Source organism: Hippopotamus amphibius, chromosome 16 (assembly GCF_030028045.1).
Source record: "Hippopotamus amphibius kiboko isolate mHipAmp2 chromosome 16, mHipAmp2.hap2, whole genome shotgun sequence".
In the NCBI taxonomy this organism is placed as follows: Eukaryota; Metazoa; Chordata; class Mammalia; order Artiodactyla; family Hippopotamidae; genus Hippopotamus; species Hippopotamus amphibius.
Genome location: NC_080201.1, coordinates 61,056,867 through 61,083,772, shown reverse-complemented (window position 1 = coordinate 61,083,772; position 26,906 = coordinate 61,056,867). Strand labels below are relative to the sequence as shown.

Below are 26,906 nucleotides of genomic sequence, written 5' to 3'. Positions count from 1 at the left end.
AGATCCCACATGCCACAGAGCAAGTAAGCCTGTGTAACACAACTATTGCGCCTGTGCCACAACTACTGAAGCCCAGGCTCCTAGATCCCATGTTCCACAACAAGAGAAGGCACCGCAGTGAGAAGCCCGAGCACCACAATGAAGAATGACCCCTGCCTGCTGCAACTACAAAAAGCCGATGTGTAGCAACAAAGACCCAAGGCAGCCATAAATTAATTAATTAATTAAAAAAATAGGGAATAGAAATGAAAAAGGTGCTTTGTAGGGTGTCAGTGGGAAATAGCCCATTCTACCCAGGGAGAGTTTTGTATTTGTTATTTGTATTTGTAATACAGACACTCATCCAGTTCTTACTTCTTAAAGCTGCTTAAGTTAATTTTAATACAGGAAATGTTCCTGGACCAAACGAATGGCCCATGTCAGCTCCTTCCTCTATGCTCTGGGAGACCCAAGTTCTCAAACCATTAAACTGCTTCAGCGTCACTACCAAGACTTCCTCCCAATGTGATCTGAAAAATAGGTTTTTATTTAAACCCTTTCATCATAAGTGGAAATATCCTGGCATCCGAAATAACTGGCCCACACAGCGATAAGGTTTTACCTTCAAACTGTTACAAACAGTAACTTAAGGCAGTCCAGTAAAGGTACCTGATTGCACCAACCCCTGCCTGCTCCCCGCCCCTGCAGCCCGTTCTCTGTGCGCCTGCGCGCTCTCTTCGCCCCCCCCCCGCCGTGAGGGCCCCGCCCAGGAAGCCCCGCCTCCAGCTTCCGGAGCCCTTTCCCAAGGACCCGGAAGCAGGGCTTTAAGCAAGGTCACGGAGCAGAGCGTAAGTTTTTCTTTTCACATGTACACCGCGACCCTTCCTCTCGGCGTCGGAGTCTCTAGGGACGTAAAATCCCAGCACCCGGCCCTCAGCCCCAAGTAAATGCGGACCCGCGGTTACAGGTCGGGTATCTTTTCCCTAGGGTTTGAATTCGCTCTGAAGCTGGTCCCTTCCCGTGGCTTTTCTGCCTTCGGTCCACGTAGGCACCATTCGCCTCGTATTCCTGCTTCAAACCTGTTACCGTCTCGGCCTCCCTTGTAAAGTCCTGTTCCGCGAGGTGGACTCGCGACCGCCCCCTCCTCCCTCCGCCCTCCGCCCTCCTCCTCCTCCTCCTCCTCCCTCCGCCCTCCTCCTCCTCCCGCCCCCTCCTCCTCCCTCCCCCTCCCTCCTCCCCTCCCTCCTTCCCCCCCTCCTCCCCCCTCCTCTCCCCCCCCCTCGGTCCCTGGAGGCAGCGCCGGCCGCCGGGCTCCCGGCGAGGCCGCGTCATCCCCCGGGTCCTGGGATCCTGGGGAGCCCGCCTCCTCTCCTGAGACCCCCTCTCTCCCAGCGCCTCGGTCTTCACGTCTCCTCAGGCCCGTCCTTCTGCCCCGCAGGCCTCCCTTTCCTAGTCAGCTTTTCTCCTTACCCGGTGTTGGGGGGGGTGATCTGGGCCAGCCGTGTGACACCCAGTGTTCTTCCTTCTCCGGTTCCACCGCGTTAGGTTACGGCCCCTTCTGGTAGGCGGGCATTTTCTGCGCGTGGGAGGGGGATCAGGAAATATAGAGACGGAAAAACCAAGAGTGAAATGGAAAAACCAAGAGTGAAGTGGAAAAACCAAGAGTGAAATGGAAAAACCAAGAGTGAATTAGAAAAACTGAGGAGAAAAGAATGAGGGAGAACCAGTGGGAATGTAGAGGGTGGTTGAGGGACGTGCAAAGAGATAGTAAAATGAAAGTGATTAAGTCTTGAAAGTAGCAGGTGAGTTTAATGGAAAAATAAATGAAGTGGGATCCGCAGAGATTACAGGGCAACTTTAAGGAAGGGGACCTGGATCAGCGTGAGAAGGCGGGATAACAAAGGAGAGTCACTTCACACAGAGAGTAGGGGGAGAGGATAAAAGAGTTAGGACCTTGGCCTTCAGAGCAACATGGTGCAGGAAGAAAAAGTGGACAAAGTGTGACAGGAAGAGCAGACGAAGAGGGAGAGAGCAGGAAGGAAGCACAGCCACCTGGGGACCCTGAAAGTGGGGAGGAAGGGAGTGTAACAGGTACAGAAGGGGCAGAGAAGGAACGAAGCTGGTGGAAGAAAAGAGGCAGAAATACAGAGATTTAGGACAGTCAAGAAGGTTGGAGAGAAGGCTCATCAAGCGGGGGAGCTAGGTGGAGAGTGGGGCAGGACAGGTGAGAGGGAAGAAGTAGGAGGGTAGAAACAGGAAAGAAGGGGAAAAGAAACAAAGACAGAAATGAAATAGGGAGACTGTAAAGAGAATGAAATGGAGACAGCTAATGGTGCAGGTAGAGGGGAAAGTGGATACAGATGGGTGGTGAGTTGTTAGGATACGGATGTTTAAGTTATGATAATATCGATTTGAGACTTTAGAATCTCATGTATTTAAATTTTGTTCTAATTGTACAGATGAGGATGAGAATTGCGAAATTCCTGTCTATAAGGCTTATGCATTTTGTAATTATTTGTATCAGAGGAAAACTATTTGCAAACCCTGTTGAGTGAGGAGGCAGTGACTTGATTCACTCGGGTGTGGGTCACCCCTTCCTTTTCCCTGGCGGGGAGTAGGGGTCCCGGGAGAGAAGTGGGACAAGAAGAGACTGACCCTGTCACTACATGGTGCCTTTTTAAAGGAGCATTGAAGGTGTTGTGTCTTGTAATGGATTTACTTCTTTTTTTGTTTCTTTACATATAATTCTTTTGCAGCTTGCAATAAACCTTAGTTCATTCAATTTGTTTGTTCCTATAAATAATTTTTAACTTCTGAAAGAAGGTTTGCTGGACTCCAGTATTCTATACATGTCATTCATTGTGTCTTTAAGAATGAGTTATTTCATTTCCGCGTTTAGAGGACTTTACTGTTTTCCTTCTGCTTTTTTTTTTTTCGTAGTTTCATTTCATTGAGGTTAGAGAAGATAATTTTGTTTGTTTGGTCGCACCACGTGGCTTGTGGGATGGTAGTTCCCCGACCAGGAATCGAACCCATGCCCCTGACAGTGGATTGCTGCGTCCTAACCACAGTACCAACCGCCAGGGAATTGCTGTATCCTCAGTTTTTTCCAAAACTTCTGACAGTTTTTAGATTTAAAATAATTAACATATTGCTTTAGAATTTGTTCTAGATTTTTACCTGGCCTGAGTGCTGTCTTATGTATGTAAAGTTTCTTTAGTAAGCAATAAGTAATTTTAGACTGTTGATGAGTAGTTTACAAACATGTCAACGATTTTTTTTTTTTTTGGCACACAGGCTTAGTTGCTCCGTGGCATGTGGAATCTTCCTGGAGCAGGGATCGAACCTGTGTCCCCTGCATTGGCAGGCGGATTCTTAATCACTGCGCCACCTAGGAAGCCCGTTTTTTGTTTTTTGTTTTTTTTTAACGATCTTTTATAGTAATATCAAAACCTGATTTTACCGTTTAGCCTTATATTCAGTTTTCTTCGTCCTTCTGTAATCTGGTAAAATAGTGAGGTAATATGAAGATGTTTCTCTGAGGTCCCTCTTGGGTGTTTTCTGCAAGTTCTCTGAAGGATGGGCTGAATTAACTTGGAACCTTTTTCCAACAGAGCCCATCTATATTCCTGATAAAGAAGTTTGCTCAGAGCGAGCTTGCTTGCTTGCTTTCTGTCTCTGTTTGTCTGTCTGGCTTGCTTGCTTGCTTTCAGACTGCATCGGGTCTTAGTTGCAGCACTCAGGATCTTCGATGTGGCATGTGGGATCTTTTGTTGTGGCGAGTGGCTTCTCTGGTTGTGGTGTGTGGGCTTATTTACCAAGGCATATGGGCTGTTAGTTCCCTGAGCAGAATCGAACCCAGATCCCCTGCACTGGAAGCCTGATTCTTAAGCAGTGGTCCACCAGGGTGGCCCAGAGCTCATCCCTGGGTACTTACCTTCTTTAAATTCATATTGGAGTGTAGTAGTTGTCCAATGTTTTTTCAGTTTCAGGTGTACCACAAAGTAATGTAGTTATTACATACACATATGTCAATTGTTTATCAGATTCTTTCCCCATATAGGTTATTACAGAGCGTAGTGTAGAACTCCCTTGCTATACAGTAGGTATTTGTTGAGTATCTGTTTTATATATAGTAGTGTGTATATGTTAATCCCACCCTCCTAGTTTATTCCTCCCCCCTTCCCCTTTGGTAACCACAGGTTTATTTTTAACTATGATTAGGTTTCTCTTTGTAAATAAGTTCATTTGTATCATTTTTTTAGGTTCCACATATGCGTGCTATTATATATTTGTCTTTCTCTGCCTGACTTCTTTCACTTAGTATGATAATCTCTAGGCGCATCCATGTTGCTGCAAATGGCATTCTTTCACACTTCTTTATGGCTAAGTAATATTCCATTGTATATAAGAACCACATCTTTATTTACTCATCTGTCGATGGGCATGTAGGTTGCTTCCATATTTTGGCTATTGTGAATAGTGCTGCTACGAACGTAGGGGTGCATGAATGTTTTCGAGGTATACTTTGGTCTGGAGATATGCCCAGGTTTGGGGTTGCTGAATCATTTGGTAATTCTGTTTTTAGTGTTCTGAGGAACTTTCCACAGTGGCTGCACTTGCTTACATTCCCATCGTGTGTTTCTGTATGCTTGAAATTTGCTCAGAGAGAAAGAATTACATGTTCTCACTACTTAGTCACGCAAAATTGTGACTTGTAGTTTTGATTTTATGGATGTGTGAATTACTTGACTGTGGTAGTTATTCACAGTATATAGGTTTGTCAGAGGATCACTTTGTATACCTTATATTTGCATGGTTTTCATTCGTGTGTTATATCTCAATAAAGTTGGAAAAGAAAAAGAAAGTGGGAGGTGTGCTGGGCTTGCCTCCTCTGAGTGGTGCTCAACCCAGGCTTTAAATGAAATCTCTGAAGCATTTTTCATGGACTTGTTTTCTACGCTCTGACTAGAGATTCCCCTCAAATAGTCAGTGTGGGGCCAAAGCTTGTTTATGTTTAACGTGCCCTAGGTGGTGATTCCAGCCTGGATCCATCCTGAGCATGGTGACTCTGAGTCCTCCCATTCCTGAGGGCTGAGACCTGGGCTGAGGGTGAGGGGCTCTGCTCTGCATGGGAATGGATCAGGGCCTGGTCTGTGACCTGAAGGGGATTGTGGGTGCAGCTGAGGTTCCCTCTGCTGCTGTGTTACCTTCGGGCCTCACCTGGAGGGGAGAGTGACTTTTTTGTTTGTTTGTTTTATTTTTGTTTGTTTTTGGCCTTGTCACATGGCTTGTGGGATTTCAGTTCCCCAAACAGGGATTGAACCTGGGCCACAGCCGTGAGAGCCTGGAATCCTAACTACTAGGCCACCAGAGAAGTTCCAGGTAAGCGTTATGTAAAAGGAAGTGTGGGACACCTCACCTATTGGTCTCTGTGTAGGAGTTTACTTTCTTAAATTCCTCCTGTGACAGTGCACAGCAGAGGACTGTCTATTTCACATGGTGAGGTCATCCCTGTGTGTGTGATTGTTGCACAGGAAGAGGGTACGTTGATTCTAAGCATTAAACAGCATCTTTCAGACTTTGAAGACTGACTACTAAAGAATCATGGTGCCTAAGGAAAATGCCCAGAAGAGGAGGACCAGGAAAGAACAGGATTCTGGAATGGCTCTTTCTCAGGTAAAGTCACAATCTCAGTTGATTATTTCATCGTATTTCTTGAAATGCCCTTCTTTGGACTCAGTAATCTTCTCTGACTCTGAAGCCTCCTGCCTGACACCTGTACATTCACAGTCACCCTAGACCTTCCCACAGTGCCTGTCACCTCCACTTAGAACCCATCTCCCCGAGATCCTGTGACCTGGACCTGGAACTTGTGAGGTGTCTCTGCTGGGCATAGTCCTGGGCAGGGCTTCACACCTTTGGATAGGTCAGTGATGTTGGGCGCCAGGGATTGTTGAGGGGCCCCATCTGAATGCACTGTCCTTTCTCTACAAAACGGAATGAAGACGCTGCACGTGAAAGTCAGGTATTAATATGCAGAAGTGCCTGGTAAATTCTGGAAGAGACCAATAAGTAGAAATTTGTTCTGAGTTTTTATAATACATTGGTAGCTAAATGACTGTGTCGCTGACTTCAAACTCTTCATGATTGGGAATGGAATGGAAAGTTTAGAAACAGACATCAGTGATAGAGGGTGTTTTATTCCATCATCCATTTTAAACTATGAAATCAACCTAAATTGTTGAGATTTGGAAATTCTAGGAATCCATTTTGTCACCTCCATGCTTCCGATTTTTGTCTTTTCACTGTGTTGGTTGTGTCCTTTGACACCTAGAAGGTTTTTTTTTTTTAATTAATTTATTTAATTGGCTGTGTTGGGTCTTTGTTGCTGCACATGGGCTTTCTCTAGTTGCGGTGAGCGGGGGCTACTCTTAGTTGTGGTGCGTGGGCTTCTAATTGTGGTGGCCTCTCGTTGTAGAGCAGGGGTTCTAGGTGCATAGGCTTCAGTAGTTGAGGCACATGGGCTCAATAGTTATGGCGCACGGGCTTAGCTGCTCTGCGGCATATGGTATCTTCCTGGGGCAGGGATCGAACCCATATCCCCTGCATTGGCAGGCAGATTCTTAGCCACTCTGCCACCTAGGAAGTCCGACGCCAGAAGGTTTTACCTTTGATACAGGTAAGGTTTCAGCTTCATTCTTTTGTATGGAGGTATGCAGATTTCCAGCAGCATTTGTTATTGAGATTGTCTTATTTTCATTTTGTAGTCTTAGCAGGTTTTTGAATCCATTTTACAGAAATGCAAAGAATTATTTCTGAGCATTATCTTGTGTTCCTTTGGTTATGTATCTGTGTTTATATCAGTGCCACACAATCTTAATTACTTTGTGATATTTTTTGAACTCTAAAAATGGATGCCTCCATCTTTCTTCTTATTCAAGAGACTTTTGGCTACTTGTGGTTCTTTGAAATTCTGTCTTTTAGCCTTTTTTTTTTCTATTCAAAAATTGCCATGGGAATCTTGATAATGATTCCATTGAATCTGTAGAACACTTTGGGTAGCTGGGATACTTTAAGAGTATTAAGTCTTATTGTCCATGAGTATGGGATGACTTTCTATTTATTTGTATGTTTTTTTATTTCTTTTAGCGCTTTTCAGTAGTTTTTGATGTATACTCCTTTCACCTTCTTGGCGAATTTATTCCTAAATATTGATATTTCATTTGTTTTCACTGCTCTAGTAAATAAGATTGTTTTCTTATTTTCCTTTGATATTGTTCCTTGTGTATAGAAATGCAACTGAAAATTTTTGCGTGTTGATTTCGTATCCTGCACCTTTTCAAAAATTGTTTTTTGATGTAGCAATTTTCTTGTCAAACAGTCACGGCTTCTACATGTCAAACCTTGTCTAAGAAAGAAGCTAATTTTCTTTCTTTTTCAATTTGAAAAACTTTGATTTCTTTTTTTTTTTTGTCTAATTGCTCTGCCTGGGGGTTTCCGTACTTTGTTGAATTGTAATGCAGAGAGTGTGCATCCCTGTCTTCTTCCTGATCTCGGAGGAAAAGCTTTCAGTCTTTCACGTTTGAGTATGATCTTAGCTGTTCTCATTTCATAAATAGTGTTTATTATGTTGAGATAATTTACTGTTTCTCTTTTGCTGAGTATTTCTCTCTCTCTTTTTTTTTTAATATATATGTGTATTTATTTATTTGGCTGCACTGGGTCTTTGTGGCAGATCCCAATCTCTGATCTTCGCTGTGATATGGGGGATCTAGTTCCCAGACCAGGGATCGAACCTGGGCCCCCTGCATTGGGAGCACAGTCTTAGCCACTCGACCACTAGAGAAGTCCCAAGTGTTTGTATCTTGAAAGGTTGTTGGATTTTGTCAGATGCTTTTTTCTGCATCAATTGAGATGATCCTGTGTAACTTTTTTTCCTTTATTTTGTTAATGGGGTGTAACGCATTAATTGATTTTTGTATGTTGAGTTCTCCTTACCCCTTATATTGATGTAAATAAAATCCACTTGATCATGATGTCAGATCTTTTTACTGTGGTGTTGGATTTGGTTTGTTGGTGTTTTGTGAAAGATTTTGTATCACTGTTCATTGAGGACATTGATTGCTAGTTTCCTCTCTTGTGCGTTTGGTAACAGAATGATGCCGGCTCCCTATATTCAGTTTGTCAGTGTTCCCTCTTCAACTCTATACCACTTTTAGCAGGATTAGTGGTAATGCTTTTGTAAATGTTTGGTCTAATTGGGTGCTGAGTTTTTTTTCTTTGTTTGAGGTGTTTGATTATTGCTTGAATGTCTTTAGTTATAATTGGGTTCCAATTTTTTTTTATTTTTTTAAGGATTAAGATTTAGTCAGTTGTATGTGTCTACAAATTTACCTGTATCTTCTCTATTTTGTCGTTTGTAGGCATTATTGTTCATAGTATTTTTTTTTTTTAGTATTTCATTTTTATTTTTTTTATTTTTTTAAATTTATTTATTTTATTGGCTGTGTTGGGTCTTTTTTTTGCTGTGCGCGGGCTTTCTTTTTAGTTGCGGTGAGTGGGGGCTACTCTTCATTGCATTGTGCGGGCTCCTCATTGCCGTGGCTTCTCTTGTTGCGGAGCACGGGCTTTAGGCGAGTGGGCTTCAGTAGTTGCAGCACGTGGGCTCAGTAGTTGTGGCTCACAGGCTCTAAAGCACAGGCTCAATAGTTGTGGCGCACAGGCTTAGTTGCTCCGCGGCATGTGGAGACTTCCTGGAGCAGGGCTCGAACCCGTGTCGCCTGCATTAGCAGGTGGATTCTTAACCACTGTGCCACCTAGGAAGCCCCATAGTACTCTTTTATAATCCTTTAAAAAATTTCTTTGACATTATTTGCAATCTTTCTACTGTTTCCAGTTATTTGAACCTTCTTCTTTTTTCTTAGTCTAGATAAGTGTTTTTCTACTGAATTTTTCAAAATGCCAACTGCTACGATGTTTTTATGTTTTTCTGCTTCCCATTTCCTTTATTTCCTGTGTAATCTATGACTTACCTCTTTCCTTTTCCTAAATTTTGATTTAGTTGGTTTTTTCCCCATTGCTTCCTAGAGGTGTAAAAATAGATTTGTGGTTTGAGATCTTTTCTTTTTCTTACTTGAAGCATTTAGCAGTGTAGACTTCGTTTTTAGTAGTGCCTTCACTGCGTGTTAAAATTTTTGGTATGTTGTATTTTCATTGTCAGTCCAATATTTTAAAATTCCCACGTGATTTCTTCTTTGACTCATTGGTGTTCTAAGAATGAATTGTTTAGGGAAGTCCGTGGCTGTGCAGCGGTTAGGGCTGCATACTTTCACTGCTCAGGGCCCTGGTTTGATCCCTGGTTGGGGAACTAAGATCTCATAAGCGGTGAGGTGTGGCCAAAGAGGAATGAATGAATGAATGAATGAATGATCAAATAAATAAAATATTTCAACTTAAAAAAAAAAGAATGAGTTGTTTAATTTCCACAATTTGGGGAATATTCATTTTCTGCTGTTTATTTTTGGTTTCATTTTATTATGATCGAGAAGGTACTTTTTATGATCTCAATCTCTTAACATTATTAAGATTTGCTTTTTGGTCTGACACATGGACTGTCATGGAGAATGTTCCATGTGTGCATAAGAAGCATGTTTATGCTGCTTTTGTTGGATGGAGTGATCTGTACCTGTCTGTTATGTCTACTTGATCTACCGGGTTGTTTAGGTCCTCTGTTTCCTTATTGATGTTTGTTTCCTTATTGATGTTCTCTTTGGTTCCATCTATAAGTAAACTTGGGAATTTCTTCTTTTGTGCTGTCTGTTTGTTCATTTTCTGTTAATGTTTGCTTTCTTTGTCTTGGAGATCTAATGTTATATTCGTAGTTTTTTTGTTCTCTCTTTTTGATAAATTGTTTTATCTTTATATAATTTTCTTTTCTATTTTTTCTTATATTATGGAGTCACCCCTGCTTTCTTTAGAATGGAATATCTTTTCCATCCTTTCGCTTTTTAGCTTTCCATGTCTTTAGCTGTGTGAATGTTCAGTTTTAACTCTCTGATATGCTTTCTGTGTGGCTCTCGCTTTCGCTCTCTGTTTTCCTCCTGTTCCTTCCTCTAGTGGTCCCTGCTCAGGAAACCTGCACAGTGGTGAAAGGTGGGAGGCCTGGCCAGTGCCCTTCACTCCCCTGTAACTTCAAAGTGAATGCATTGAGGGTTTCCTTTTCGTCATGACATTTTTTTGAAATATGTTTTTTAAAAATATTTCTTTCCATATTTTTTCATGATTTTCAATTCTCCCAGAAGCTTATAACTTCATTATTGTGAGAATCTTTTTCTTAATCTGTAAAAATAATGTGGAATACTACTAAGTTTTCTAACTTTGAATCAATGTTTTATTATTAGAAAAAGCCAGGACATTCTTTGGCTGTTGTTAATGCCTTGTGTCTAAATTTTAATGAATAAAATTGCATTTGTATTTTTGAATGTAGTTATTTTGTCGAGATTGGAGTTACAGTAATTTTCTTTTCATGATTGTACCATATTTCTTGTAGCGTATTATAGAATCATGTTTACAAACTAAATTCAGTACAGTTGATATATTTTCACTGTCTGAAAGATGCTGAAATACATGTGAATAAAAGGAGGATTAAAAAATTGAAAATGTGTCAGGAAACAACTCATTTCAGGGCTTTGGTGTGGACATGTGTGTGCATAAGTTCATGGATGTGCAAGTCCCTGGTTTAGATAAATGACATGATTCAAAACTATGTATTATATCTTTCGTAGTTGAAATTATATCTTCAGTATATTCAGTGGCCTTAAATTTTTTCTATGCTATCATGTTAATGGTTTAAATAGTAGTAAGATTAGTAAAATTTTTTATAGATGTGTTTGTGTGCCCACATTTTGTAATGTCCTTTCATGGTTTTCTGCGTTCACCTTGGAGTTTTTTAAGTTTTCTCAGGGATCCCTCTGTCAGTGTCCTTTTAATGCTCTCTGTTACTTATCTGTTTGATTCTTAAATTTAAATTTCAGAGCCCAGCTTTCTGAATTTAGGTGCTTCCTGTGTCATTTGTTAACTTCTTGACCTGAGCCAAGTTTCTCAGTGGGTCTCTGACACGGTGTTCTCCTCTGCAAGATGGAAACAGATCTTACTCTAATGACCTATTACATTGATGACACATTCATACCTGTAAAACTTTTTATAGAGTAATGTTTCGATTAATATTACAGTAATTTAGAGTAATAAGAAGTGTTCCAGGGACTTCCCTGGTGGTACAGTGGTTAAGAATCCACCTTCCAATGCAGGGGACATGGGTTTGATCCCTGGACGGGGAACTAAGATCCCACATGCTGTAGCGCAGCTATGCTGGCACACCACAACTAGAGACCCACGTGTTGCAACTACACAACCCATGCTCTCTGGAGCCCCCGCACCACAACTAGAGAGAAGCCTGCACGCTGCAACAAGGAGCCCACGCACACATTGAAGATTCCATGTGCCACAACTAAGACCTGACACAGGCAAAAAAATAAAGTAAATTAATTAAAAAGACAACGTACAGCCACAGTTTTACTCGTTGTTGTTACCAGTCATCATAATTGAAGATTTTGACTTTTCTCTAGAGCCACTGTGGACTTTGTCTCTCACAAAACACCACTTAGACAGAAAGTCATCAAGATCCTGACTTTCTCTCAGTGTGCAGAACATAATATCAAACGCTTCTGGGTAGACAGCCCCGTGTTGAGTTTTATTTATGGATTTTCCACAAAGATGAGAAAACCGTAGTAATTGGAGGATCTCATAATCTCTTATGAAAAAGCATAAGAAGTTAAAATTAGAGACACATAATGTCTGCCAATACTTCTACATGGACCTTGTAGAACACATACTTCAGCCAAATCAGTCCTCACCCCTTACTCCTCTTTTCCTTTTGTATGAAGATAAGAATTCTCCTCATGATCCCGTGGTGAAAATATATTTTCATTTCAGGAACAGTTGACCTTTCAGGATGTGGCTATTGAATTCACCCAGGAGGAGTGGGAATGCCTGGACCCTGCCCAGAGGGCCTTGTACAGGGACGTGATGGTGGAGACTTACGGGAACCTGCTCTCCCTGGGTGAGGATAACTTCCCTCCACAGCTGAAATTTGCCTTTGCACTTTCTCCTCTCTCCCTCTTGGGAGGCCCTGTTTTCTTTGATCTGAAAGGCGTGTGGACTCAGACATGAAGTGAAATCACGAGTTTAAACTGACCCTTTCTTCAGATGATCTGCCTGTTTCATGTTACATCAGGGGTTGTTCCAGAGCTTAATTATGCATAAAGCTCAATGGCAAACTTTAAACAAATACTTAATTTCCCATTTTCTACCTTTTAGCTTTTGACTTAGTGTTTCTAGGAAGAGAGCTCAGTATCTGCCTATTATATACGGTTCTGGATGCATTTAGAAGGAGGCAGTGGATGAATTTGTGAAATATTTCTCCTGACCCACCTGTAATGTCCTCACTCGTTAGCTGAAGAAAGAGCTGTGATTTTCAGAAAACCACAACACTTTACAGTTTTTGTTCTGATAATCAGGAATTTCCGTTTCTGATCTGAGTATTGTGTCACTTTTAGAGCAAGAGAAAGAGCCCTGGACTGTGATAAGTGATGTGAAAATACCTAGCAACCAAATGGGTGCGAATGTTTGAAAAGTGTGAACACAAATGGGACCTCATAAGGGCTCACATAGAAATGATCCCTGATAATCTGTTGGACAACTTTCTCAGGACACGACCTAAGTCACTGTCTCCTGCAGTGATGACTCAGAAACCATTTCCCAGAGGGGTGGCTGAATAAACTCCGTAGTTACACAGCTCACTTCTTCTTGCATCTCCCTCACGTGTTCTCTCTAAACTCCTGGTATTAGTTGTATTATTTGGTAGTGTGTCCTGCCTGGGTGGGTGGTCTTGCTTCAGAATGAGTGTTCTCAGTCTGTAGGTCCAGATTCAAGTTATGGTTCTCTCACCCCTTTCTGTGTCTGTTGGGTTAAAGTACATGAGCTGTGCATCTACTGCCCTAATTTGAAAACTCATGTTAATTTACCTCAAGCCGTTTAAACGAAATTTTTGTTGTCAGCTGGCTTAGAATGTTGCATGTTTTGTCAGCAGTGATGAAAAGTTACTTTTTAAGAAAAAGATATGTTATTATTCTGTCATGCTTTTCATAATATTCCTTTGTCTGCATTATATCTTATTTGCTTTTCGTGTGCACGGTCTTCTCCACAACAACGTGTTTTGTCCCAGTTAATGAATATACAAAGTGCTCATTGTTTATTCCACATATTTTGGAACCATTAAACTACCTTTTTAATGGTACTGCCTAGGTAGGGAATGCTCTAGTTATTGTCTGATAGAACTGGAGAATATTTTATATATTAATTTGTATGTGTGATTTACAGAAGATAGCCATTCAGCATGTATTATGCCATATAAGTGACATGTACTACTTGTTCATGTTATAAAGTGCTTTCCCCTTATGGGTCCATAGTTTTATAGCGATATTTAGGAAAATGTATTGTTTTTTTAAAAATGGTTTTGTCGGATGCTTCACTTCCTGTGTGCTGTGTTTGTTTTACAATTCTAAACAGCCAGTTACTTAGGTTATTCATTTGCAGAGCTTATTTTGGGTTATTTACTGTTATAATATATTGTTTGTTATTAAGCATTGATTTATGTTTAGTAAGTCTGCAGAATATATCAGCAGGATAATATTTTTTCTCCTCAGTTATGAGACAGCAGCATGTTTAGTGTTAATTGGTATGGTGTTTGGGATTGTGGTTGAAGAAACACCCTTTCGTTGAGAGCTGATGTGTGTTTGTCCAATGTGAGTGTTTCTGTCATAGCAGTTTGAAACTAGACTACCCTAAAAGTGATTTGAATTATATTTTATTACTTTCTTTAGTTAAGCATTGCATTCTTTGTGTGTTTATACAGCTTTTAAGATCATGTTTGGAAAGTTTCATGACTGTGCTTGGAATAAGTAATGTTGGTGTCATATTCTGTAGTCAACATGAAACATTTGTTTCTGAATTGTACTGAGAGGATACCTATGGATGTTTATGTCTTGTAGATATCTGTCCTACACATGTGATGAAGCAGTTAAAACCAAAAGCGAACGGTGACCGAGGAGAAGTATTCCAAACAACGATGTTGGGAAGACCTGAAAGCCATGAAATCAAACATTTGCATATCCGGGAAATCCAGGAAGACTTTGAGTGTCAGGGCAGAGATGATGAAAGCAATGACAAAGGAATGCCTGTAACCCAGAAAGGAGGTCTCACTGATGGAAGAGACGAACATGGTAGAAGGGATGCAGGAATCAAGCCCATTGGAAACAGACTTCGATTAAATGTTCAGGAGAAACTGCAGCGATTTAAAACTGACGGGGTATTTTATGAATGTGATGAAGTTGAGAGGCCTAGCAACAGTCGTTCCTCATTTTCACCACTTCAAAGAATTCCTCCTAATGTCAAAACCAACATCCCTAATACCCATGAGAATGATTTTATCCATCCTTCAGTACAGACACAAGAGCAGAAAGCACTCAGGAAAAGACCTTACAAATGTGATGAGTGTGGCAAAACCTTTCTTCAGGAGTCTCACCTTATTAGACATCGGGTCACCCACACAAGAGAGAAATTACATAAATGTGATGTATGTGGCCGAGTCTTTAGTCATAAGTCAAGGCTTGCAACCCATCAGAGAATTCATGCTGGGGAGAAGCCCTACAAGTGTAACGAGTGCGGCAAAACCTTTAATCAGGGCTCATACCTCAGGAGACATCAGATCATTCATACAGGAGAAAATGCATATAAATGTGATGTATGTGGCAAACTCTTTAGCCGAAACTCACACCTTGTCTCTCATCGGAGAATTCATACTGGAGAGAAACCGTATCAGTGTAATGAGTGTGGCAAGGGTTTTAGTCAAAATGGGACCCTTGCAAATCATCAGAGACTTCATAGTGGAACGAAACCTTATAAATGTAATGAATGTGGCAAGGCCTTTACTGTAAAGAGATCCCTTTCAAGTCATCACAGTGTTCATACTGGTGAGAAACCTTACAAATGTAATGAATGTGGCAAGGCCTTTAGTCAAAAATCATACCTTCGAGTTCATTGCAGAATACATACTGGAGAGAAACCTTTCCAATGTAATGATTGTGGCAAGTTCTTCCGTCGAAATGCACACCTTAGAATTCATCAGAATTCGCATCGGAAAAGTCCTCAGAGAGTACATAATGTAGAGAAACCTTTCAGATGTAATGAGTGTGGCAAGGCCTTTAGTGCAAAGGGAACACTTTTAAGTCATCAGAGAGTTCATACTGGAGAGAAACCTTACAAATGTAAGCAATGTGGCAAGGCCTTTCGACAAAGATCACATCTTCGAATTCATTTGACAGTACATAGTGGAGAGAAACCCTTCAAATGCAGTGAGTGTGGCAAGTTATTTAGTCGAAATTCATACCTTAGAAACCATCAGGGAGTACATGTTGTAGAGAAAGCTTTCAAATGTAATGAGTGTGGCAAGGCCTTTAGTATAAAGACAACCCTTTTAGGGCATAAGAAAGTTCATACTGGAGAGAAACCTTTCAAATGTAATGATTGTGGCAAGTTCTTCCGTCGAAGTTCACACCTTAGAAGTCATCAAAATACACACCTTAAAACTCATCAGACAGGACATATTGTAGCGACACGTTTCAAATGTAGTGAATGTGGCAAGGGCTTTAGTCGAAAAGCACATCTTCAAGTTCATTGGAGAATACATACTGGAGAGAAACCTCACAGATGTAATGAGTGTGGCAGGGCCTTTAGTGTAAAGGCAACCCTTGCAGGTCATCAGAGAGTTCATACTGGAGAGAAACCTTACAAATGTGATGAGTGTGGCAAGGCCTTTAGTTTAAAGGCAACCCTTGCAAAGCATCAGAGAGTTCATTCTGGAGAGAAACCTTACAAATGTAATGAGTGTGGCAAGGTTTTTCGTCAGTTTGTAGCCCTTGCAAGTCATCAGAGAGTTCATACTGGAGAGAAACCTTACAAATGTAATGAATGTGGCAAGGCCTTTTGTCAAAAATCACATCTTCGAGCTCACTGCAGTATACATACTGGAGAAAAACCTCACAAGTGTAATGAATGTGGCAAGGTGTTTAGTCGGAAATCAAACCTTGCAACTCATAAGAGAATTCATACTGGAGAGAAACCTTTCAAATGTAATGAGTGTGGCAAGGCCTTTAGTGTAAAGGCAACCCTTGCAAGCCATCAGAGAGTTCACACAGGAGAGAAACCTTATAAATGTAATGACTAAGGCAGAGCCTTTCGTCGAAAATCACACCTTTGAGTTCACTGGAGAATACATACTGGAGAGAAACCACACAAAGCAAAATGTGTGCTACATTTCCTAACCGAAGGTCTACACTGTGGAACAATGAGAATTTTAACAATGGGAAATTGAAGAGGGAACTTTCTAATGTAGTGGATGTTTTAAATTTTTACATCAAGTATCCGCACATTGGTGTAATGAGAGCATTCATACAGGTCAGGATGTATACACATGGAGACTCTTTGCAAAACAGTGCGTCCTTAAAAAACAAAAACAAAAACAGTGCATCCTTAGGGTTCACCTAAGAACCCATATTTGGGAGAATTCTTAGAAATGTAAGGTATGAGGTGAATACTTTGAGCAATTGTTAAAACAGACCATACACCAGAGAATGCAAACTAGGAGTAAATCTTTGGTTCTCTTAGATGTTCCATACTGCAGAATCATTACAAGTCACCAGCTGTTAAAACTTAAAATATGATGTGTATATTTTAGGAAGAAGGACATTTGTGGAAATGGCCCGTTGTCTTCAGTGTATAAATATTCGATTAATTCATTTATCTTCAAAACCGTACATTACTGTTTGTGCCTTTCAACCTGAAGTTTGAAGTAATAGGCAAGAACGGGGACTTCCCTGGTGGGCCAGCGGTTAAGACTCTGTGCTTTCAATGCAGGGGGCATGGGTTCAGTCCCTCCTTGGGGAACTAAGATCTCAAATACTGTGGGGTGTGGCGAAAATTAAAAATAAATAAATAAATAAAACTATTGGGATGCAGTAATAGAGAAGAAGAAGTCTGACTTTATTTGGACCTGTTTCTTTTACCTTAACCTTTGTATTCTGTTGCTTTTGGTAGATAGAAGTGAATCACTAAAGGGATGTTGCCTATAAGCTTACATTATATATATGGGGCCATCTCTGGGTACCCTGCCACCCTTGGAATGAGTGTTAATGTCAGATACCTTTGGTTACCTCCCAGGAAACTCTGACCAGGCCCACCTGTGTATGGCTTCACGAAGGAAGAAATTAACATACCCCTTCTGGAATGTCACCGAGAAAATCAGTCCATCTAAGAAAAAAATGGAAAACTTTATTTGAGCCAAAATAGAGCTGGGAAGAGCATCTCAGAAAGCTCTGAGAACTGTTCTGCCTGTTAGAAATCACGGCACAGTTACATAATTTTTGTGAGACAGATGGCTGTACATCTGATGACATATTGTTGACAGTTTACATAATCCAGGTCTAAGCAGCATCTTGTTGGTTGTCTTGTTGGTGCTTGGGGATGGTTTTCTTTCTGGCTGAGCTCTTGTTCCTGCTGATGGGTCAGGTTTGGTTGATGCGTCAGGCAAATGCACGATGCGCCATGTGGAGAGGAAGGAGGCCCCAGGGCAGAGGGGAGTTCGTGTTTCAATTTTCCTTGTCTTACTATAAGACAAGACTCCTTTCATAGGAGTCTGACCTGTAGCAGGATTTTACTCCCTTCACTTGTAGTATCAAAGAAGCCTGAGTTCTGAGTCAGGGAAGATAGTCCTTTGGGATACTTGTTGGCTGTCTTTTCCGTCTGCTGGTTTTCCGAATAAAGTTGCCGTTCTTTTCCCCAGCAACTAGTCTCTGGATGTATTGGCCTGTTCTGAGGAGTAAGAGCTTGTCCTTGGTAACATGGTGATCTTACACCTTCATTACAGGCCTTTGACGATGGTCTCTGGAATAGAATCAATAAGATGAAGAGGCCGACTTCATTAGGTGTGGTTCATTCACATCCATGTTTGCTGTAGAAACAAGGACCCTGAGTTATTAAATCCAATAGTGTGAATGGGTGTCAGGTGGTGCAGAGAGTAGTGTAATACTGTGAGTTGACTCATCATGGTTCTTATGTTCAGGGTGCCCTTTGGTAGATAGCCCAGTGTGCGTTACAGTGCAGAATGCACTACCTACTGACTACAAACGTTTTTTGGAGTTTTTTTGGCCACACTGCACAACACATGGGATCTTAGTTCCTCGACCAGGGATTGAACCCATGCCCCCTCCAGTGGAAGCTCTGGTAGCAAGGAGTCTTAACCACCTGACTGCCAGGGACTTCCTGGACTTTTTTTGGCCTGAGCAGAGAGTGACAGATTATTGGGGACTGTTTATCCAGTAACAATAATGCAGGTAAAGTTGTTCACTTTCTCCATTGAATGGCAATAACAGTTGTTTATGTTTCACGGAAAATTAGTCTTAGTTGTGGAAATTGAAGAGAGATGTGCTCTGGACAGAAAGATTTAATGAAAATATTCAGAATAGTGTTTGTATGTGTATAATTCACATTTAACTGTTGCCATTATATTTTGCTACTATTTTATGCAGGATGTATCATTAGTCTTCTGTTTCAACTAATAAAATTATCAACTTTGTCACAACCCTGCAGGTATGTTATTCCTTTTTCCAACAGTTTTATTCTGTCTGCAACAGTTTTATTCCATCTCTGTACTTTATAGCAGAAGTTAACAATGCACCATTAGTATCTCAGAGTTGAAAAAATCTATAACAATCTTTCCAATATGGGATCAGACAACATACAAGTTGGAGATTGTACTTGAGTTATTCTTTCCACACTCTATTCCAGAATACTCAAATGCCTATAATGCAAGTAGTGTAAAGCAGTGCCTTTCAGACTCTCGACTTCAATTCGTGTACAGCAGTTCAGCCATGGAAATTGAAAGATCTAATTGCCTTATTCAATATTTGTGAATTGGGCAGCATCACACCTAGTAAGTCACGTGCTCCATGGAGCTGTAGAAACTGGAAAAGCCCATGATGTTGAGCATCTTTTCAGGGGCTTTCTGAATGTGTATCTATGATAGATTGTTGGTTTGTGCTGACTGTGAAAGTTTTCACATGGATATGGGACTCTCTGTGCTTCCTGGACTTGGGTAACTCTTTTCCCATGTTAGGTAATTTTTCAGTTATTGTCTCTTCAAATATTTTCTCAGGCCCTCTCTCTCTTCTGGGACCCCTATAATGTGAATATTGGCACAGTTACTGTTGTCCTAGACATAAATTGTCCTCATATAGATAGCTGCTGGGAAGCTGCTGTGTAACACAGGAGATCAACTCGATGATGGGTGGTGACTTAGAGGGCCAGGATAGGGAGGGTGGGAGGGAGTCATGGGATGGAGGGGATATGGGGACATATGTATAAATACAGCTGATTCACTTCGTTGTACAGCAAAAACTGGCACAATAGTGTAAAGCAATTATGTTCCAATAAAGATCTTAAAAAAACAAAAGTCGTCTTCCTTTCTTTTCATTCTCTTTTCTGTTTGGTGGTGGTGATTTCCAGTACTGTGTCTTCCAGCTCAGTGACCTTTCTGCCTCATGTAGTCTACTGTTGATTCCTTCAAATTTTTTTCTTCATTTCAGTTATTGTATTCTTCACTTCTCTTTGGTTGTTGTACTTTCTAAGTCTTTGTTAAAAACTTTTCATTTCTTGCTCTTTGCATCCGTTCTCCTTCCAAGGTCTTTGATCATCTTAATGATCATTACTCTGACCTCTTCCTTACGTAGATTGCATATCTTCATCTAACTAAGTGCTTCTGTGTTTTGTTTGTTTTTTCTTCTGGGGTTTTATCAGCTTCTTTGGAACACAATTCTCTGTGACCTCATTCTGTCTAAATCGCTATTTGTATTTTTATGTATGTGGTAGGAAAATTGCATTTCTCATCCTTGGAGAAGTGGCCCACTTCAGGCGACATCCTTTGCATCCCAGCAGTGTACTCCCCACTTGTAAGCCAAGGGTCAGAGGCCAGCTGGTTCTAGGGTTGTGTCTGGCCTGTTTGCAGATTCTGTCTGTAGATGCGGGCCTGCAGTTTTGGTGCTTCTCATATCTGCCCCTTGGTGGGTGAGGCTGGTCTCCAGTTTTCTGCCTGCTCACTGGTGGGCGGACCTGCATCTTGGCCCTCTAGTGGGTAGGGCCGGGTATAGGTGGCTGTGGGCTCAGGATGCCTTTAGGCAACCTGTCTGCTGTGACTGGGGCTGTGTCCCCACCCAGTTTCTTGTTTAGCCTGAGCAGTCCCAGCACAGGATCCTATAGGATGTTGGATGGTGCCAGGTCTTGGTGCTGACAGGTCAGCCTCCAGGAGAGCCCATGTAGATGAGTGCTCCCTGGTGTGTCCGCCACCAGTGTTTATGTCCCCAGCGTGAGCCACAGATGCCTCCCCAGTAGACCATGTAAGATCAGTAGGTAGATCTGGCCCAGGTTTCTATCCTATTACTGTTTTTGCCTTTCGTCCGTGTGTGTGCACCTTTTAAGAGTGAGGTATCTGTGCGGTAGTGGGTTGTGGGTTCCCACACGCATTTGTGGGAGGGGTGAAGGGTCCCGCTGAGGTCCTTTGTGGACCGACTTGGATCTGGGAAGCCGAGTTGGAAAGGTCACCTCCCTTTCCTCTCATGTCCCACCTTGGTGCCACCCCCTAGCTCCCCACAGCCCTTGGTATCCATTGGATTAACCTCCAAGTGTGTCCTGGTCCTCACCTTGGTTTTCACTCGTCCTGGGTCCTTAGGTCTCTGTTAGGGCTGCCCCCATGAGTTAGGCCATTTCCAGTGAAAGTGTAGGCAGCTGGCTTGCTGCAGGGGCATGGGCTTGTCCCAGGCGACCTCAGAACTGTGGCCCTGGGTGAGGGTGGCCAAAATGAGCCAGGTCTGATTTTTCGCAGGCACTGCTACAACCTAGTACATAAGTGGAAGTGGTTCTTCAAGGCTAGGCGCCCTTTTGCAGAGGATGGTGGGGATAATAATTACCTGCTCCTCATGTGACTTAACAATCAAGATGGAACATGATGAAGCCTTTTCTCATCCCCCGAGTCGGAATGAAGTTGCTGGTTTAATTTTCTGTTTGATGATATTTGGTGCAATAATATACTTTGCAACCAAACGGATGGTAGATGCAAATGATCCAATCAGAAAGTAAAAAGTAGAAGCTCCGAAACTGGTAATAAAATTAATGAAGCCAATTGGTGTGAAAAATAAGAAGCTTTCAGAATATGAAATGAGTATTATTGTTGCTCATCTACTAGATCGTCTGAACATGTATGTTACTTGGAGTGATATAGCAGGTTTAAATGATGTCATGGATCTGATAGATACAGTCATCTTACCTGTCAAAAAGAAGCATTTGTTTGAAAACTCCAGGTCTGCAGCCTCCAAAATATGTTTTTCCCTATGGGCTTCCATGCTGTGGTAGAACATTGATTACCAAGGCTACAACCAAAAAAGGCACGTTGTTGTTTTCTTAACCTTCAGTCAACACTGAGCAGTAAGTGGTATGGAGAATCTCAGAACCTAGCTGCCGCTGTTTTCTCCCTTGCCATAAAGGCACAGCTGTCCATCATCTGTATAGTTGATATTGACTCCTTTCTATGAACACTTTCAAGTTCTGACCGTGAAGCTACAGCCATGATGAAACCTCAGTTGGTGAGTCTTTGGGATGAATTGGGTACTGATCACCAGTGCCAGATCATAATGATGGTAGCTACGAATCGTCCTCAGAGTTTTGACTCAGGTATACTGAGAAGATGTCAACCAGCCTACTCGAAAACCAGCCTGAATATGGGAGTTGGCTACAATATCCAAAAAGATAGTGCTGCAATTTCTGTATCCTGAGATATATTTCTGGAAATAAGCTATCATCTGCTATTTTTTAATGCTGTTGTAAAATTGTTGATTAGATTCCGTGATTTGATAGTGGTATGGAGGTCATCCATGTCCTGCTGATTTTCTTTGTCCTTGTTCTATCAATTACTAAGAGCGATGTATTGAAATCTCAAAGTATAATTGTCAATTTGTGTGTTGATGCTTTCAGTTCTATTGAGTTGTTGCTTCACAAATTTTTGCTGCTGTTTGTTTGTGCATATACACATAGGATTGCGCGGTCGTCCTGGTATATTGGCCTTTTTTTCAGTATGTTAGTTGCTGTTATCCTTGGTAATTTATTTTCTGTGAACTTTATTTTATCTGCTTTTAAGAAGATACTCCTCTTTCCTTTCAGTTCATGTTTACATTGTATAACCTTTTGATTTTGTTGACCTTGTGAGTAATTCTTTGTTGTGTGAAGCTGTTCCATGCATCGTAGGATGTTCACTGGCATCACTGGACTGTACACACTAGACACCAGAAGCACTACCCCATTTGTGACACTAAAAGCTTTGCCTAGATGTTTGTGAGTGTTTCCTGGGAGTAGGGTGATCTGCCCTGGATATCCCTTCAGTAAAGAAAAAGATGGTAGTATGGCATTTTGTTTTCAGCTTCCCTTGATGTAATGTTATACAGTCAAGACCTGACATTATGAATGAACAAGCTGATTTCCAATTAAGAGGGATCTCGTGAGACCATTATGAGATCTTCATTGGTGATGGAAGTTGTAATTGTGTAGAGATTTTTTTTTCCCTTTCATTTGGAAGAGGTGAATGTATTTTGTGTGTGAACAAAGTAAAGACAACTTGTTTCTTTTAGTTACTTTTTTATTGAAGTATAGTTTATTTCATGTTTTAGGTGTACAACGAAGTGATTCACTCATATATTTGTTTTTTCTGATTCTTTTCCATTATAATTTATTTCAAGATATTGAATATTGTTCCCTGTGCAAAACAATAGTTCCTTGTTGATTATCTGTTTTATATAGAAAGTGTGTATATGTTAACCTCAATTTCCTAATTTATCCCTCCCCTCATTTCCCCTTTGGTAACCATAAGTTTGTTTTCACTGCCTCTCAGTCTTTTTCCATTTTATAAATAAGTTTACTTTTATCATTTTTTCAGACTCCACATATAAGTGGTATCGTGACATTTGTCTTTCTCTGTCTGACTTACTTCACTTACTATGAAAATCTCTAGGTCCATCCATGTTGCTGCAAATGGCATTCTTTCATTGTTTTTTATGGCTAATATTACATTGTATATATGTGCCACATCTTCTTCATCCATTCATTTGTTGAGGGACATTTAGGTTGCTTCCATGTCCTGGCTGTTGTGAATAGTGTTATGATGCACATTGGAGTATGTATGTCTTTTTGAAGTAGAGTTTTTGTTTTTTCTGGATATGTGCACAGAAGAGTGGGATTGCTGGATCATATGGTAAGTCTAGTTTTTTAAGGAATCTCAATACTGTTCTCCAAAGTGGCTGCACCAAGGGTTCCTGTTTCTTTCCACCCTCTCCAGCATTTATTATTTGTAGACTTTTTTTTTTTTGGCACACGGGCTTAGTTGCTCTGTGGCATGTTGGATCTTCCTGGAGCAGGGATCGAACCCATGTCCTCTGCATTGGCAGGCGGATCCTTAACCACTGTGCCACCTAGGAAGCCCCTTGTAGACTTTTTAATGATAGCTATTCTGACTGGTGTGAGGTCATACCTCATTGTAGTTTTGATTTGCATTTCTCTAATTAGTGATGTTGAGCACCTTTTCATATGCCTTTTGGGCATGTGTATGTCTTTGGAGAGATGTTGTTTTAGGTCTTCTGCCCATTTTTTCCTTAATAATTTTTATTTATTAGCTGCATTGGGTCTTTGTTCCTGGGGCTTTCTCTAGTTGTGGTGAGCGGGGGCTACTCTTCGTTGCGGTACTTGGGCTTCTCATTGTGGTGGCTTCTCTTCTTGCGAAGCATGGGCTCTGGGCACACAGGCTTCAGTAGTTGTGGCACACGGGCTCAATAGTTGTGTCTCACAGACTCTAGAGCCCGGGCTCAGTAGTTGTGGCCCACGGGCTTAGTTGCTCCACGGCATGTGGGATCTTCCCAGACCAGGAATCGAACCCATGTCCCCTGCACTGGCAGATGGATTCTTAACCACTGCGCCACCTAGGAAGCCCCTCCATCCATTTTTTGATTGGGTTGTTTAGTTTCTTGATATTGAGCTATATAAGCTGCTGTATATTTTGGAAATTAATCTGGTGTTGGTTGTCTCATTTGCAAATATTTTCTCTCATTCTGTAGATTGTTCTTTCATTTTTTTTTAAATTTATTTTATTGGCTGTGTTGGGTCTTTTTTGCTGTGCGCAGGTTTTCTTTTTAGTTGCAGTAAGTGAGGGCTACCCTTCATCGTGGTGCGCCATTGTGGCGTGCAGGCTCCTCATTGTCGTGGCTTCTCTTGTTGCGGAGCACGGGCTCTAGGCGCATGGGCTTCAGTAGTTGCAGCACATGGGCTCAATAGTTGTGGCTCACGGGCTCTAAAGCACAGGCTCAATAGTTGTGGTGCACGGGCTTAGTTGCTCCACGGCATGTGGGATCTTCCTGGAGCAGGGATCAAACCTGTGTCCCCTGCATTGGCAGGAGGATTCTTAACCACAGCACCACCTAGGAAGCCCCAATTGTTCTTTCATTTTGTTTATGTCTTCCTTTGCTTGGCAAAAGCTTTTAAGTTTCAGTAGGTCCCATTTGTTTATTTTTGCTTTTGTTTCCAGTACTCTAAGAGACGTATCCAGTATATCTTTCTATCTGTTGTCATCTTTCTTTCATCAGTATCTTATGGTTTTCTGAGTAGAGTCCTTTGCCTCCTTAGGTAGGTTTATTCCTAGGTATTTTATTTTATTTTATTGTTTTGATGCGATGGTACATGGGATTGTTTTCTTAATTTCACTTTCTGATATGTTGTTTTTAGTGTATTCAGAGGCAACAGATTTCTGTATATTAATTTTGTAACCTGCTACTTTACCTTGTTCATTGATGAGCTCTAGTAGTTTTCTGGTGGCATCTTTAGGATTTTCTATGTACAGCATTATGTCACCTGCTAACAGTGACAGTTTTGGATTCCTTGTATTTTTCTAGTCTGATTGCTGTGGCTAGGGATTTCTTTCTGATAGAAGCTGTACTAATCACATATTGTAATATTATTTCCAATCATTTATCACTCTCATGTGAGATCATACATGTCTGCTCTTTGATATCAAGTTTGGTCATTTAACATAGGCAACCCTTTTTTTCCCTTTGAGAGGATTGCTCTTCCCTCCCCATTTTATGCAGGCTTCATCTTTTGAGTTCCTTGGCGCATTTGGTGTGAATGGCATGAAATGTTTCAACTTTACATGGATGCTTTTAAAGTCTTAGTTTGTTCAGTATAACCCTGTTTCCTCTCTACTGCAAGAATGGTCTTGGGGAGATTGAAATTTTACCTTTAATTACAGAACTGAATTATAGAAATAAGCAAGAGGTGAATAATGATAGAGGTCCTATGAGGAAGCAATAAATATTTATTGTTATAGTCCAGTGAGAATTCAGGAATATTTGTTACCACAGCAGAACTTTTAGAAAGCTGACTGGTACACTTTCAATGACTTTTTCTTTTTTCATACCCACATTAACATCCCAGAGTCAAGGTTACAGTAAGAACAGATTATCTGCAGGAATTGTTTCACCTTCGACATCTTGATGTCAACAATTCTTTTTCTAAATGGTTACCCTCATTCCTTTCAATTTCTGTTTTCTCTCTCCATTAGAATTCTCATTTATTTTTATTTTATCTAGAAATATATTACTTTTCTTTATCCAGCTACCCTCAATGGACTATGTGTTCTCAGTTATAACATTTCCAAGTGGTGTATCATGATCAAATGTTTGTAAATAACCTCAAGACTTGCCCTTTTACCTGGTCCTGCCTTCCCATGCCAACGTAAGCCTCAGAACTAGATGAACTCAGTTATGGACTTAAGTCCCATGCTAAGCAGGAAGTTCACATTAATAACCAAAACACCCAAGCAAACAAAAGAAAAATGAAAGAGCCCTTAGGTTTTCAGATGTTTTAATGAATTGCTATCCATTTTCGAGTTTTTAATTTCTCCTGAAGTACTGGTCAGTTATAAATTTGATATGTTCTGTTTTCATTTTCATTCAATTGAGAACACATTCTAATTTCCTTTGTAATTTCTTCACTGTTTCTGCCTTGTTCATTAGTAGGTCATTATTTTCCACATATTTGATTTTCCAGATATTTTTCTGTTACTGGTTTTATTTTCTCCACTGTGGTCATACAAATATTTTGTATAACTTGAATTTTTATAATTTATCAACTTGTTTGATGACCAAGAATATGGCTTGTCTTGGTAAAGTAGTTGGAAGATCTTGAAAAATGTCTCATTATGTTGGGTGTTCTAATAAAGGAAAAACTTGGTTTTCTTCCTGCTGTGGGAGGAAAAATCCATTTCTTCCCACTGTGTGTTTCTTTCCTCTGTGTCTCCTATTTCTCATACCACAACACTCTCACATAGAACACTTCTGACACTTTTGGTCACTGATGTGTGAGGAGTTTTACTCACAACAAGCAATTTCTGGGACACCAGCTATGTATCCTACAATTCAACTCAATTCTGATACTGTCTATACCGAGATCTCATGAGATTCTACAGTTAACACAGGACGGCCTTCCCAACACACTTCAGATGGCAGGCACATATCTACGTTATCACCCTTCCTTCTGACTAATAGGCTATAGATAATGTTTCAACAACCCCCTCTGTCGCCTTCTGTAAACCAGGAGTAAAGAAGCTGCACATGGAAATTATGTATTCGTATGCACGAATGCCTGGTAAATTCTGAAAAAACAGA

At 41.0% G+C, this 26,906-nt stretch overlaps 1 protein-coding gene and 1 pseudogene across 1 annotated transcript; both read left to right on the top strand.

Annotated features, from left to right (window-relative positions):
* Positions 1–784: 784 nt before the first annotated feature.
* Positions 785–19,455, top strand: LOC130838421 (zinc finger protein 665-like). The gene is made up of 5 exons (XM_057711498.1): positions 785–827; positions 5,285–5,364; positions 5,517–5,658; positions 11,974–12,100; positions 14,091–19,455. The coding sequence occupies exons 3-5, from the start codon at positions 5,587–5,589 to the stop codon at positions 16,322–16,324; spliced, it is 2,433 nt and encodes an 810-aa protein (XP_057567481.1). The 5' UTR covers positions 785–827; positions 5,285–5,364; positions 5,517–5,586; the 3' UTR covers positions 16,325–19,455.
* A 1,683-nt stretch (positions 19,456–21,138) lies between these two features.
* LOC130838154 (outer mitochondrial transmembrane helix translocase-like) lies at positions 21,139–21,977 on the top strand (annotated as a pseudogene).
* Positions 21,978–26,906: the final 4,929 nt, after the last annotated feature.

Coding starts and splice junctions, on each gene's coding strand:
- LOC130838421 (XM_057711498.1), top strand. CDS start 5,587: ATGGTGCCTAAGGAAAATGCCCAGAAGAGGAGGACCAGGAAAGAACAG. Junction 5,659..11,973: donor CTGGAATGGCTCTTTCTCAG/GTAAAGTCACAA, acceptor TTTTCATTTCAG/GAACAGTTGACCTTTCAGGA. Junction 12,101..14,090: donor CGGGAACCTGCTCTCCCTGG/GTGAGGATAACT, acceptor TATGTCTTGTAG/ATATCTGTCCTACACATGTG.